This window comes from Catharus ustulatus, chromosome Z, assembly GCF_009819885.2.
Source record: "Catharus ustulatus isolate bCatUst1 chromosome Z, bCatUst1.pri.v2, whole genome shotgun sequence".
NCBI lineage: Eukaryota > Metazoa > Chordata > Aves > Passeriformes > Turdidae > Catharus > Catharus ustulatus.
The window spans coordinates 14,357,785-14,371,409 of record NC_046262.2 but is presented as its reverse complement, the minus strand read 5'-3'; the positions used below and the strand labels follow the sequence as shown (position 1 = coordinate 14,371,409).

General features: G+C 44.7%; 1 protein-coding gene across 3 annotated transcripts; it reads left to right on the top strand.

Moving 5' to 3' along the window:
- The first annotated feature begins 351 nt into the window (after positions 1–351).
- Positions 352–13,399, top strand: CZH5orf34 (chromosome Z C5orf34 homolog). 3 transcript variants are annotated; one of them, XM_033086243.2, is made up of 12 exons: positions 352–477; positions 842–931; positions 3,084–3,727; positions 6,071–6,166; positions 7,273–7,396; positions 8,233–8,324; positions 9,363–9,432; positions 9,716–9,886; positions 10,321–10,409; positions 11,128–11,220; positions 12,033–12,073; positions 12,818–13,399. In XM_033086243.2, the coding sequence occupies exons 1-12, from the start codon at positions 430–432 to the stop codon at positions 13,009–13,011; spliced, it is 1,752 nt and encodes a 583-aa protein (XP_032942134.1). In that variant the 5' UTR covers positions 352–429; the 3' UTR covers positions 13,012–13,399. The 3 variants fall into 3 exon arrangements, with proteins under 3 accessions (XP_032942134.1, XP_032942133.1, XP_032942135.1); XM_033086242.2 differs by having other exon boundaries at positions 352–624; XM_033086244.2 differs by lacking the exon at positions 12,033–12,073 and having other exon boundaries at positions 352–624; positions 12,691–12,907.
- Positions 13,400–13,625: the final 226 nt, after the last annotated feature.

The following is a 13,625-nucleotide window of genomic DNA, read 5'->3' as shown; positions in this document are numbered from 1 at the left end:
TTACAGATGTATCGAAAGAGCCCACCTGTGAGAGAGCAGGAAGGCGTGGTTACCTCACCGACCTATGGAGCTGGGGAGGAGCTCGAGAGCGGGTCGGGAACAGCTCAGGAGAAGTTCGGGCGGAGCTCGGGTGTGAGTCGGGGAGGAACTCGGCCGCAGTTCGGGCGGAGCTCGGCAGAGTTCGGGCGGAGCTCGGCGGGAGCTCGAGGGGAACACGAGCAGAGCTGGGGCGGAGCTCGGCCGGAGCTCAGGCGGAACACGGGCAGAGTTCGGGCGGAGCTCGGCCGCAGTTCGGGCGGACATGGGCAGAGTTCGGGCGGAGCTCGGCCGCAGTTCGGGCGCTCGCCCCGCCCCGCGGTTCCCGCCGTGCGGCGGCGCGGCCGTCTCGGCCCAAGCAGCTCCCGGTGCTGTGGCTCGGTCTCCGGTGCGATGGCGGCGGAAAGGCTGATGGTGCTGTTCGGGGACGACTCGGTGGAGGTGCACTACGCGGGGGGGTCCCGCTTGCTGCTGTCTCCTTGCGGCTCCGAGTACCTGTACGAAGCGGCGCTGCCTGCGGCCGCCCACCCGCTCCAGCCGGCGGAGACCACCCGCCAGCGGGTCGCCTTCGCCGTCAGCGCCTACCGGGTATGCGGAGGGCACTGCCTTGGGGACGGCAGCGCTGTCCCTCGGCTGCCTCCCTGCCCGGGCGTTACGGCCCCAGCAGGAGTTCTTGTTTCTCTCTGTGAAAAAAGGAGGGGCTTTCATAGCCTCAGCTCCACAAAAAGGATGACATCAGCATAAAATTTTTATCACTGAATGTAAGAACTCATAATAGGGTTTGTTTTTCTCTGCACTTCAACAGGAACGACTTCTACGAGCGCTAGATTTCCGGAACGCGTTTTCTTCTCGCCCGTACTTGCCTTCCCGTGTACTACCTCCAGAAAGAAAAAAGGTGGGATTGCACATGATGCATGTAATGCTTTCGTAAAACAAACTTCTCTAGCGGATTTAATATAATTTCACATGCGTGTGTCTGTGAGTACAGGCAGCGGAGATCTATCTAGTGCAGTTTGGCTAGTTGACCTGTGATCTTTCTTAAATGACTGGCATTTTAAATTACAGTTGTAACTGTTGCTTAGACCTCTGTTAATGCATTTTCTTTTTGAAAGAAACTCTAATGTTAATTTATTCCTTGCAAGGGTAAAACCTAGAATTTTGTACATTGTTGCATTTTAGCCGTAGAAACTTTTCAGGGAAGTAACAGTGCAGCAGGACGGTGTTTTCTGAGCTGTCAGATCTCCCCATTGAAGTACCCGTGTGAAAATGCTGCTAGGGTCTGCGAGGGGAAAGGAGCCAAGTGTCTCTCTGTGGGAATGGCCACTCCAGGTTAGACTGAACATCCTTGCAGAGACCAATTTAGCATTTCTGGAAACTTTGCTCCAGATCAGCATCTCTTTAGGTGTTCCCACTGGTTAGGAGTGTCTGCGGAGTGTGGTGGGAATCTTAAGACAACTGATTAATCGGGTGAGTTTTAAAGCTTTTTGACTGATCCATTGTTAGTAACACCCTTCATGGTGATGTTTAGCTGCCTAAAACACTGTCACTCAGTGTCACTATATACTTTATTAAAACTCATTGTTCCTTACCAGTTGTGCATTCAGTGCAAAGTACAGCAGCAAAGAGCTGATGCTCTGTTCTGATCACTGAGGAGTATGTTCCACCTTCTCTCACCCCGTGAAAGATCTTTTGGAGGCTGGTTTTAACTTAGAGCATCCCTTGTGCCTACCTGCTTCAGGATGCTGAAGAATAACTTTCCTAGGCCACAGCAAGCATCTTATGTTGGTTGTCTTCTCCGTCACACCCTTTTTTTGTTGCTTTGGTTTCTTGCCCCACAGTTTGAGAATAACTCCTGCTTTTCTTAAAGCCAAAATAGTCTTTTTAGAACTCTGGAGATTGTCCTTCTCCAGCAGTTTACTGTCACTTCATTGTTCTGTGGCCCATTACCAAACAGTGCCCATGTTTTCAAGGCCCTTGCTGTTTCCCACACTCCAGCAGTCCACCATAATAAAGTAAGAGTTACTAAGCTTCAGCTCTCATAACAAATTGTTGACCAGCCTGACAGGCCAGCCTGAGGCCTTGCAGAGTTAACCTAAGGCCTGAGGCCTGTTGCTACCAGTGACAATACTTTGATGGGCACAAAAACACCAAAACTGCATTACTTGCCTTATGCTTGAGTTCAAAACAGCTGGTTCCTGTGATGTGCTCAGGCTCTCTTTTGGCCGCTCCAACCACCCACATGTCTAGACAGCTTCATGAGGGAGATCTTGTCAATGGTCTGGCCTGTTCAGAGCTGCAGCTAGTATTCAAAATGCAAGTTAACTGTGAATATATATTCAGTGGTATCACTGTATGTTCCGTTTGCTCTTGTTCCATTCCTAGAACTTTCAAACATTTCATACTAATTAAACTGCTGATGAGCATTGAGTGTGTTTTCATGGGACTGAGAATTGCAACACGAGGATCCTAGTTGTGGGCAGTTAGCTTGGAACCCATCCTCCTATACTGAAATATATAAATATACAAATGTGTGTATATAACTATATATCATTGAGATTGCCTTTCCCCATTGAGATCACATTATGTTTATCTCTACTGAAGTTTTACCTGCAGCCTGGTTGTCTGGTATTGATTATATTTTAGTATCCTTTTGCAATTCTTTATCAAATTCACTTATAATTGCTATGAACAAATTAATTTGGCTATTCTCTCCCTTATTTCTGAAGAAGTCATTGGAAATATAAACATGTACAGTTGTGCCTGGTCAGTTGCCCATGTACTTTAATGATTTATGACTGGATTAAATTAAAACATTATTGCTAGATAGAACTCTGTCAGTATAGGAGGAAGCAGATGTGAAAATTATGTGTTTTGCTTCCTCTGAATTCATACATGCAGATAGATACAGATAAATACATTTCTTGCCATACATCACCTTTCTGAAGGTGTATTTTAAATGTAATTTAAGTGTAAATGCTCCACTGCAGTTTCTGGGAGGCTGGTCATTTTTATCTTGTTGAACATTCTAATTCTTTTTATTTTATTAGATTCTTCTCAGTGATATTTTAGAAATTAAATGGCCTGACCCTGTGACCACTGATCTGACAAGATGTTTAGACAATGGCAGTGTGAAGATCTCATCTGTAGATGGCTATGCTCACCTTTACTTGTCAGAATTGCAGCAAGAGTTTACAGTGGAGTTTTTATGCAAAGTCAGCCAGTCATCTGCAGCGTGCTCATGCTCCTCTGAAGAGAACAGCAACTATCAAAGCAGAGATCAACATGGAAAACCAAGTAAAAATTCTGCTGCAGAAGTATTATCAAAACAAAAAAGAATAGAGAATAGGAATAAACATGGCTGTCCTGAAGGTAAATACAGGGACCCAACCAAACCAAAGGACCTAAGAGATAGAGATGGAGTCCCTTTCTTCCACACAAATTGTTCTTATGAATACACATGGGTTACACAGCATTGGACTGTTTCCTTGTGCCCCGAAGAATGGAAATACCCTTTGTCCTTGGCATTAAAATGTTGTAACTTACATACTGTGGAAAATGTAATGAAGATGTCTGAGAGAAACAGCTGTACAACTGTTGAAGGGGATGTTTTAGCAGATCTGGAAACACATGAAACAGTTTCTTGTTTACCTACAGCTTTGCCACTCAGCTGCGGAGCCCCACATCTACACAGGTAATTTAAAAGTTTTACTTTCTAGTTGTTAACATATGCTTTACAATTCTGCAGTTTGAAACTTCAACTCTAGAGAAATAATTGAATCCTAGCTATAAAAGATAAAGTTTAAAACTACTATTGGTTTTTTTAGGAACTTCTTGAAACGTGACATTGTACCCAATCCAATATTCTGTAACCCAGCATCCTGTAGCTTACTGTAATGAAACTACAGGAATTAGTTTAGATTAAAAAAAAAATTTCTGACATGCTGTATGAATATGTAAATGAAAAAAAGAATATTGAGAAAAGAACACAGGTTTTGTATTGGGGTGGGTTGGTTTTTCCTCTTCAGTTTTGAAAAGATAGTATTGCTGAGGTGGGCCAGTAGCATATGTTTCTGGCAGCATCACTAAAAATAATAAAAAAAAATTGTTTACTAAAGTAGATTACTAAGGATTTGGAGGACTCTGAAAATATGTGTCACATCTTTTGAATACAGTAGTTTCACGAATACAAGCCGCACGGATTATAAGCCGCACCCCCGGTGCCTCGACAATGTTGCTGTCTTTGTCAATAGATAAGCCGCACCCCGAATATTAGCCGCACTTTCGTTCGTCGCGAGAATCCGTGCGCAGCTTTCACAAATTGGCCAATTAGTAACAGGATCGCGGCATAGCGGGCTTTACTGGCTCGGGGCGGGGCCAGGCAGGCTCGGCCCGCTCATGGTTGCCGACGGGGCCGGGTGGCCCAGCTCAGCGCCACGGCTCGGCGGGGCTGGCCGGGTGGTGCTGCCGCCGCCGCCGGGCTCGCTGGCCCCCCTCTCCCGTCAGCACCGCCCCGCTGCCGCGTTCGCTCGCCCGGCTGGCAGGGCTGCCGCCGCCGCCGCCGGGCTCGCCGTCCGCCCCGCTGCCGCTTTCGCCCGCCCCGCGCCGCGCCCGACCCGCGGCGCTTTCGCGGCTCGCGGCGGCGCTTTCGCGGCTCGCGGTTCGCGGCTCGCGGTTCGCGGCTCGCGGTTCGCGGCTCGCGGTTCGCGGCTCGCGGCTCGCGGCTCGCGGCTCGCGGCTCGCGGCTCGCGGCTCGCGGCTCGCGGTTCGCGGCTCGCGGTTCGCGGCTCGCGGTTCGCGGCTCGCGGTTCGCGGCTCGCGGTTCGCGGCTCGCGGCGGCGCTTTCGCGGTTCGCGGCTCGCGGTTCGCGGCTCGCGGCTCGCGGTTCGCGGCTCGCGGCTCGCGGTTCGCGGCTCGCGGTTCGCGGCTCGCGGCTCGCGGCTCGCGGTTCGCGGCTCGCGGCTCGCGGTTCGCGGCTCGCGGTTCGCGGCTCCCGGCGGCGCTTTCGCGGCTCGCGGTTCGCGGCTCCCGGCGGCGCTTTCGCGGCTCGCGGTTCGCGGCTCCCGGCGGCGCTTTCGCGGCTCGCGGTTCGCGGCTCCCGGCGGCGCTTTCGCGGCTCGCGGTTCGCGGCTCCCGGCGGCGCTTTCGCGGCTCGCGGTTCGCGGCTCCCGGCGGCGCTTTCGCGGCTCGCGGTTCGCGGCTCCCGGCGGCGCTTTCGCGGTTCGCGGTTCGCGGCTCGCGGCTCGCGGTTCGCGGCTCGCGGCTCGCGGCTCGCGGCTCGCGGCTCGCGGTTCGCGGCTCGCGGCTCGCGGCTCGCGGCTCGCGGTTCGCGGCTCGCGGTTCGCGGCTCGCGGTTCGCGGCTCGCGGTTCGCGGTTCGCGGCTCGCGGTTCGCGGCTCGCGGCGGCGCTTTCGCTCGCCGCGCGGCGCTTTCGCGAGCGCCGCTTTCGCTCGCCCCGCCGGCAGGGCTGCCGCCGCCGCCACCACGCTCGCCGGCCGCCCCCTCCCGTCTGCACCGCCGCCGCGTTTCCTCGCCCTGGCCGGCACTGCAGGCCCCCGCACCGCCGGGCTCCCCCACGCTGCTGGCCCCGATTATGCTGGGCTTCCCCCGCTGCCAGGCAGCCCCACCCGCCGGCCTTCCTGCTTCTGCCATGCTCCCCTGCACTGCTAGCCCCAGTTCTCCCGGGCTCCTCCGCCCTGCTGGCTCAGGCTCTGCCGCCCGCCCCCGACACTGCTGGCCCCGCCTCTGCCAGGCTTTCCCACCTCTGCCGGGGCCGGCCGGGCTCCAGCTTGGCTTGGGGCTGCCGCGGGCTCTCACTTCCGTGTTGGCAGCTTTTAGAATTTTGTTAATAGATTAGCCGCCCCGGAATATTAGCCGCACTTCCGGGTTTCCACCAAAATTTTGGTCAAATTGGTGCGGCTTGTATTCGTGAAATTACTGTAAGTGTGCTTGCATCAGTTCTAGTTACAGAAATTATTACGAGCAAACACACACACACAGGACTTAGATAGGCTTTAATTGTATTTTACACACACAGGTGGACATTCTGTGACTTCTTTCAGAATGAAGATATGGAGAAATATTCATTCCCTCAGCTAATTCAAGTTGTGTGGTGCCAGGGTATTTTCTACAGGTATGTAGGAGATCATCTGTGTTATCTGGAAGACTTTATTTGTATGGGAATTAAAATCTAAGATGAAATATCTTACCTTGTCCCTTTCTCACTCTTTGAGAAATGGAACACAATCTTCATGTCAGAGTCTCTTTGTTTCTGCTGTTTTTTCATTGGACTCCACATTTTCTAGCACGGTATATTATCAGGTCTGAATCTGAAATCATGTTTAAGTGATCTGATTATCTGATTTCTTGAAGGTTTACTAGACAGCTGGAGTTCCCACAGATTTCGCTTACAATAATGGCATTTGGTTTCTTTGAAAATTAGTTTTCTCCTTTTGCTGCTGAAGATATCATAGTTTAGAAGTGTTTGTCTTGGTGACCTACATAATTCACATGTTCAGGTGTGGATTTTCCTGGCAAGTCACCTTGTCCATATGGTTAACAAAATACCAAAACAGACAAACAAACAAAAGAAAAAACAAACAAACCTCCCCCCAAAAAAGCCCCAATAGTAAGACTTTCAAATCAAAATTGCTACAACTGCTATTAGCGCCTAAAAGTCTTTGATAGAAGCATCACTGGTGTTTAAACCGTCAACCTTTCTGCTGAGTGTTCTTCATTTTTCCCTCATTGTAATTCCTAAATTTTCATCTCATCGAAACAAAATGTTTAGCAGCACTTCAGAGTTTTTTCAGAGCTTTTTTCTCAATTAAGACCTTCAGATTTTTCAGGTATTGTTCAATCTGTCAGTTTTCTGTGTGCACTTGATAAGGCTGGTGTACTAAGAAAGTTGGATTTTTCTTTTCAGGATCTCTATGTTTTGTGGTCAGTGGAATGAGCAACTCATGAGAGATATTTACCTTGATACAAAAAAAAGCTTTCCTTAGCTTATTTAAATCCCATCCCATGCACATGTGCAAACAAAGAGCCTGGTAATGTTAATATTCTGTGCTAAAAGAGGTTATTGGTACATTCTGCTGTTTGTGAAATAGTAGAAATTTTTCATATGTGAATTGCTGAAAATGTGTCTCTGTTTATTGTTTTCTTCAGGTGTAATCTGTTTTGCTTGTCCAGGGACACAGCATTTTAAACACTGGCTAAAAATCTTGTTATTTTTCTTAGATTTATCCATGGTAGGACAAACATCACAGAAATTTATCCTGGTGATGACTCATTTTTCAAGTCAGAGGGAGCATTTTTGGGAAAATATTTCGTACGTTATGCAATCCAAAAAGGAACAAAAAAGGTACAAAACTATTTTAAAACTAGAGCTATTTAAAAGGATGTTCCAAATTCCTTGTTAGGAAGGAGTTTGTTAGCTTCCAAAAGTTAGCAGCTTCCTTAAGACACTTGGCAGTGCAGTGTGTAGTGAAGTCCCTACACTGGTAATTACTATAATGCCTCAATCAAGCCATCAGTCATACAAAAAGATGCGATTATTCCGTCTGTTTCAGAAGGTATTTTTGTAAATTTTACACAATAAGAAAATTCTTCCTTATTGTAACATTAATTTTATCAAACTCGAGAGTAGGATTCTGCAACAACCATTTCTCACTAATTTAGAAGTTTAGTCTTGAAGCTAATGTGTTGATTAGAGCTTAATCTCTGTACTTGGAAGTGTTTTCTGCAATAGGAAAGCAGATGCAGCTTTTGTTCTGGCTTTGCTGTGGACCAGCTGTTCAGTGCTAGAAAAAGGATTTTGCCTCTCTGTCTGTCTGTTAAGTACCCCCAGAGGAGAGGTCCTCTCAAGTGCTAATGCAGCACCTTGTATTTTTAGAGCAGAATTAAGGATCAGATTTTATCTTGTAGTCAAACATTGCCACTCAGTAATGACCTGTAGTCTGCTGTCTGACAAGAGAACTTCCTGGTTCTTACTGAGTGTAAAGAAGCTGAACAGAATATTTCTTCACACAGACATAGGTTTAAGGGTACACTTTTCAATGAGATATTTGTCGGTGTTCTATGGCAGATTTAAACGTCATTATAATTGGATTCTAGGAGGTTAGAAATTTCATAACTTGCTCTTAATTCTATTTTCATGCTAGGGTATCTGTAATGATCTTCTTTCTACTCTTTACTCAGGTGGAAGAAAAGATGTATTCAGTGAGCAGCCTCCCTCCAGATGTGCCAGGACATCCATACTCTATATCCTCCATAATTACTCAGGCAACCAAGTAACTTTACCTTTGTTACATTAATTCTGCTGATTTAGAAAGGACAGGAGTTAAAATTACAGTAATTTCACGACCATAAGGCGCACCGGACTATAAGGTGCACCCCCCAGGAGTCAGCAAAATTCGCAACTTTGTAGATCAGATAAGGCGCCCCGGACTATAAGGTGCACTTTTTTTTGCAGCGAGGCTCTGCCCCCAGCTCCCCCTGTGCGGTTGCTGGCCGAGGCCCCGCCTCAACCCGGCGGCCATCGGCCCCCGGGCCCACCTGTATCCGCCGCTCCATGCAGCGTCCCCAGGGCCGGAGAAAGCCCGCCACCACTTTGTGCGGCATCCCCGGGGCCGGAAAATGCCTGCCGCCGCTACGTGCGGTGTCCCCGGGGCCCCACTGCTCTGGGAGTTCCCTGGTGCTCCGGGTGCCCCGATGCCGGCGGGCTCGCCCCGCGCCGCCACTGCCCTGATTCCAGAGGCTTTCCCACCCGGCGTGGCGGCCACCCTGATGCCGGCAGGCCCCCCCCGCAGAGCCCCTCTCCCCTCACATCCTGACGCTGCTGCGGGACACCTCTCCCCTCACAGCCAGGCACAGCCCCGCGGGGGCACTGCCCCTCACAGCCAGGCACAGCCCCGCGGGACACCTCTCCCCTCACAGCCCAGCCCTGCTGCGGGGCCACTCCCCATCATGGCTCGCACTTCCGGGTTGGCAAATTTTGCCACTTTGTCCATCAGATAAGGCACACTGGACTATAAGGCGCACTTCCGGGTTCGGGGGAAAATTTTAGTCAAAAGGGTGCGCCTTATAGTCGTGAAATTACTGTACACAAAAATTATTATTATTATTATTATTATTATTATTATTATTATTATTATTATTATTATTATTATTATTATTATTATTATTATTGTCATCATCATTATCACTCCAAAATTAAAGGAAGTTACCTTTGCACTGAGGACATATCTAAACTTACAAAACAAAATTTGCAAGTGCTTAGAAGACATAGTAGGAATTAAATGCTAAATACTTTTTTTTTCTCTCCTCAGAATGCTTCAGTACTGCTGCAAAACAAAACTGTCATTAAGCCATAACTATTATCTCTGCTGTTGGAAAGTGGTATGTAGCTGAAAACTTATAAATCTTGCAGTGTTATAAGGATGATTATACAGGCTATAGGGAATAGGACTTAATCTAGAGGGAAGAATGGTGAGTGTATCCACAGAGATTGGAAGGCAGATAGCATGAATTTAAAAGTTGTATTTAAGAAGCAATTGCATGATGAAGAGAGCTGGTTGTGATCTGGAAAAACAAGTGAACTAAAAATCTGTAACAGATATAGACAGTTTGAAGGATGTAAATAGCTTTTCTTCAAGCTTTTAATGTATTTGTTTTCTTCTAGGTATCTGAGACTGCTGGACAAGAAATGTTGCCAATTTTGCTACATGAAAAGGTTGCTCCCGGCATAGGAAGACTGGTTGTGTACTCAGATCATAAAGTCCATGCTGTTTTTTGGGATAGGATGACCCTGACTATGGTTTGGGATTTCAGCTCTTCCTGTACTGAGATCCAGGTAATGTGTGACTTGGAGGAAGGACTATTCCTACAACTCTCCATGAAAAAGTGTTACTAGGAAACTAATGAGAATACCAAATAAAAGTTCTGATAAATACAACACAACACAAAATACAATAAAATACAAAAACAAAAAAGAATTGAAAATTCTATGGATTTGGAAACATTTTTACTTACTTCTTGAAGTAATTTATTCTTGAGTAGCACAAAGCAAGAGTTGGGGCTTTGCCAGGTGTTTTTGGCCTGCATTTATAGTCTGCCATAGCAGACTATAGCAGATTCTGCCTCTAGCAAAACACAGAATTGCGAGTTTTTAAGGTGGATTGTTCATAGGTATTTCATTCTTAAATTGGCATATTGCTTTTTTTTTTTTGTCCTCTTTGCATTGCAGCAGGAAATTAATATTTGGTTTTTGGGTTTTTTTCTTCTAAGATAAATGAAGATATAGGCTGGTGTAAGTTAACTACTCCTGATGGACAACAGCAGCTAATACAAATAAGTCATGCTGGAGTCTATGAAAGGTAATTTAAATTAATTGTATAATTTAAACAATTTAAATATAAAAATTATTCTCTATAAATCCTCTTATATGAAAAAACAGTATTTACTAACAATATACTGGTAGTGATGGACCAAATATGTAATGATAAAAGCTCCATCTTACTTCTGGCAAAGAATCAAGACCTGTGTGACTCAGGGCCACTGCATTCTGTGATTCCATTATATCTGTTATGGCAATGTCTTTTTAGAAAAATAACTAGAGCTGCAGTTACTTCAGTGGATTATAAAAAACAAACCAAAAGCCTATATAGAGCTGATATATAGAGTTGAACAGCACTTTATCCAATTTTTGCTTTATTACAGATATTCACATCTGCCTGCAGATTGCTTTTTCTAATCTGCTTGCTCTAATTACAGCCTCATTATGGGAATCATCAAAAGTTTTTTGTGCTGCATTTTAGCAAACAGATACTCACAAAAACAAAAATTAACACTTGTACACTATTAATTACAAATCATACAGGATTGTAGTAATTTACAATAACTGTATAGATCTAAATATGAAGAAGATTCTAGACAAAAAATGGCAAGGCAACCTAGCAGAAAAAGCTAGATTTTCAGTCATAGCTTTTTCTTTTAGATTCAGGTGTATTCCTTAGTGCCTTCAGTTTCTTTCTTGAAAATTGAGTTTATTTCTCATATAAATAACTACTTTTTTGAATTTTCATATTAACACAGGTACATCAGAACAGCAATAGAATGGTGCAGAAGTTTGAATGAAGGGAAAGAGATTGCTGAATATACTGCACACTCTATAACTGAAGAAAATTGGTATTCATCTTTATCCCAAATAATTGCTTATAAATAATGTTTAAAGCAAAGCTCCAAAGTATTATAAGCTTTGAATTTCATATCTTGTATTTACTGATGGTCAAAAATGAAAGTTTATTTTAAAAGTCCGTTTATTTTGTATGTGTTCATATTTTTCATTCAGTGTTTAAAATATTCAGTGAGTTTCAGGTGAAGATTGTTTCATTGAGGTTTGCCTGTCTTACTTAAAAATCAGAATTATGGTGACTTTGTCAAAGGACAATTAATGTTACAAAGATAGTGTATTGCTGTGAAAAGATACCAAACTAAGAAAGATAGCTTTTAACAGAACATCAAGCAGTCCAAAACAGTACTTTGAACTGCCTAATGACACTTGTATCTCTTGCTGACATATTTGTCTATTTGAATACATGCTACTGACCAAAAATCTACTGACATCATCTGCAAGCATATTGGGATATTTAAAATGTGCTAAGTGAATCAATTACACTTGCACTTGTTACTTGAATTGTAGCAGATGCAGCTGATACATTTTATAGCTGATGAAATGAAAATTCGGTCTATATTTATACATACAGCAAAGAGGCTATTCTTAGCGACCAAATTTTTGGAAGCACAAATGATTGACAAATGTCAGCCATTGAATAGCAGTATCAAAGACAGAGAAAATGCTTTTTTTCCCCACTTGGATTTTGCTGATCTAATTCTCAGTATTGCTGAAAACTGTTAAAAATTAAAATCTGAAGCAGAAAATATCCTTGAGAACCTTTTATGATACTAAATCCATGTAATAACCTTATTTTCTTGCACAGGTCTGCTGATGCTGAGCTTGAAAAAATACAGAGATTTAATTGTATCCTTTTAAAAGCTGTAAAGATTTATTTTCACTTTTATATTCTGCTGTTTATCTGCATGTTCAAATCTGCACTTTAGATCATCAAAGGCTCTCTATCCTGATCTTACCTTCTACTGTCTCACTTGTTAAAACCTAATTTTCTTACTTATCTTCTTTTTTATCACTTACTTTGTAGCAAAGATTGAAAACAAAAACAAAACAAAACAAAAACAGTGTCGAAGTACAAAACTAAAATGAAAAGTCACCAGAAACAAAGCCCTTTAATATGTATTGCATCAGTTTTGCTAAGAGTCATCTGTTCTTGAAAGAGGATACAGTTGCCTTTGGGCTTGTTGTTGCAGTGCACTATCTTTCTGTTTATCAGCTACCTTAGTATTGTTCTATTGTGTTTAGCCAGCTCAAAATGTGCACTGTGCTGAATCTGCCTAAAGCCTCTCTCTAATTGTCTTTAAGTCAGCGTTCAGTTCTATCAGTATGAAAAGTGTATGCTGTTAAACTGAAGTGTAACACCCATTTTCTTTTCTGAGTAACTTTTGGATAAATTGAAGTCTAAAAGAGATTTTTCTATAAATGTTGTAAGCATTTTAGGTAATACAGTATTTTTCTTTTTTTAGCTGTCTGTAATTACCATGCTACAAAATGTGAGACTTCGCAAGGCACAGTGATGAATACAAATGCAGAGACTGATTTTTCTCTTTAGGAGGAAGAGTCTGAATTTTTTTCTTAACAAAGTAACACTAGTTTTATTAGACAATAGCAACATTCTGAAAAGGACATCTGCTGCAAAACCCAGTCCATCTGGTATCCCTGTCAGAAAAATAGAAAACGGGAGTGAGACAGAAGAACTTAGTGAAGATTGCGTCTTGGAGGCTTTGGAAAAAACTTCTAAAGCCATTCGGGATATTGAGTCTCTGCTTGCTGCCTCTGGGAGGTGAAGCCCTGCGTTCCATATCCTCACGGGAGCTGTCCCAGTCTGAGAGGGCTCGGGGGAGAGAGCAAAGAAGGCTGAAACCAGAGGGACAAACTGCCGGTATATTCCTGATGAAGTCTGTCAGGTGCCAGTGTTGTATCAGTAACGCCAGTGCTATATTTGGTGTAGGCAAAGAGAACAGTTGAGATAATAGGGCACTGCTGTATAAATGGATCAGGCCTGACCAGACAGTGCTGCTTTAATGTATGTGTGTTCGAACCAATTTGATTGATGGATTGCTGCTGAAATGACCAGCGTCATTGACACGGGAAGTTTTCACTGTAAAAACGTGCTTTTATTCAGATGTTTGCACCAAGAAGTCGTAATACCGAATAAAATGTTTTCCAAATGCTTTCTATAGTGCTGTCTGTGAGTACGGAAGTACAAATTTCAGGGCAGAAGACACTGCTCTGCTCTTTGGTCTGTGAGAGGTGCACCATGTCCTTAGTGACAAAACACCAAACTCTCATCATCGATATCCCTACCAGCACTTCAAGCAGCCCAAGCGCGAACACCCAAACCCGGCATTTAATAATCCCGGAAACATTTCTCCCTCACGACCACGCGCGGCCGGGCGGG

Excerpts from the sequence above, each read along its gene's own strand:
- CZH5orf34 (XM_033086242.2), top strand. The coding sequence starts at position 430 with ATGGCGGCGGAAAGGCTGATGGTGCTGTTCGGGGACGACTCGGTGGAG. Across the intron at positions 8,325-9,362 it reads ATAATTACTCAGGCAACCAA|AATGCTTCAGTACTGCTGCA; the intron begins GTAACTTTACCT and ends TTCTCTCCTCAG. Across the intron at positions 10,410-11,127 it reads CATGCTGGAGTCTATGAAAG|GTACATCAGAACAGCAATAG; the intron begins GTAATTTAAATT and ends ATATTAACACAG.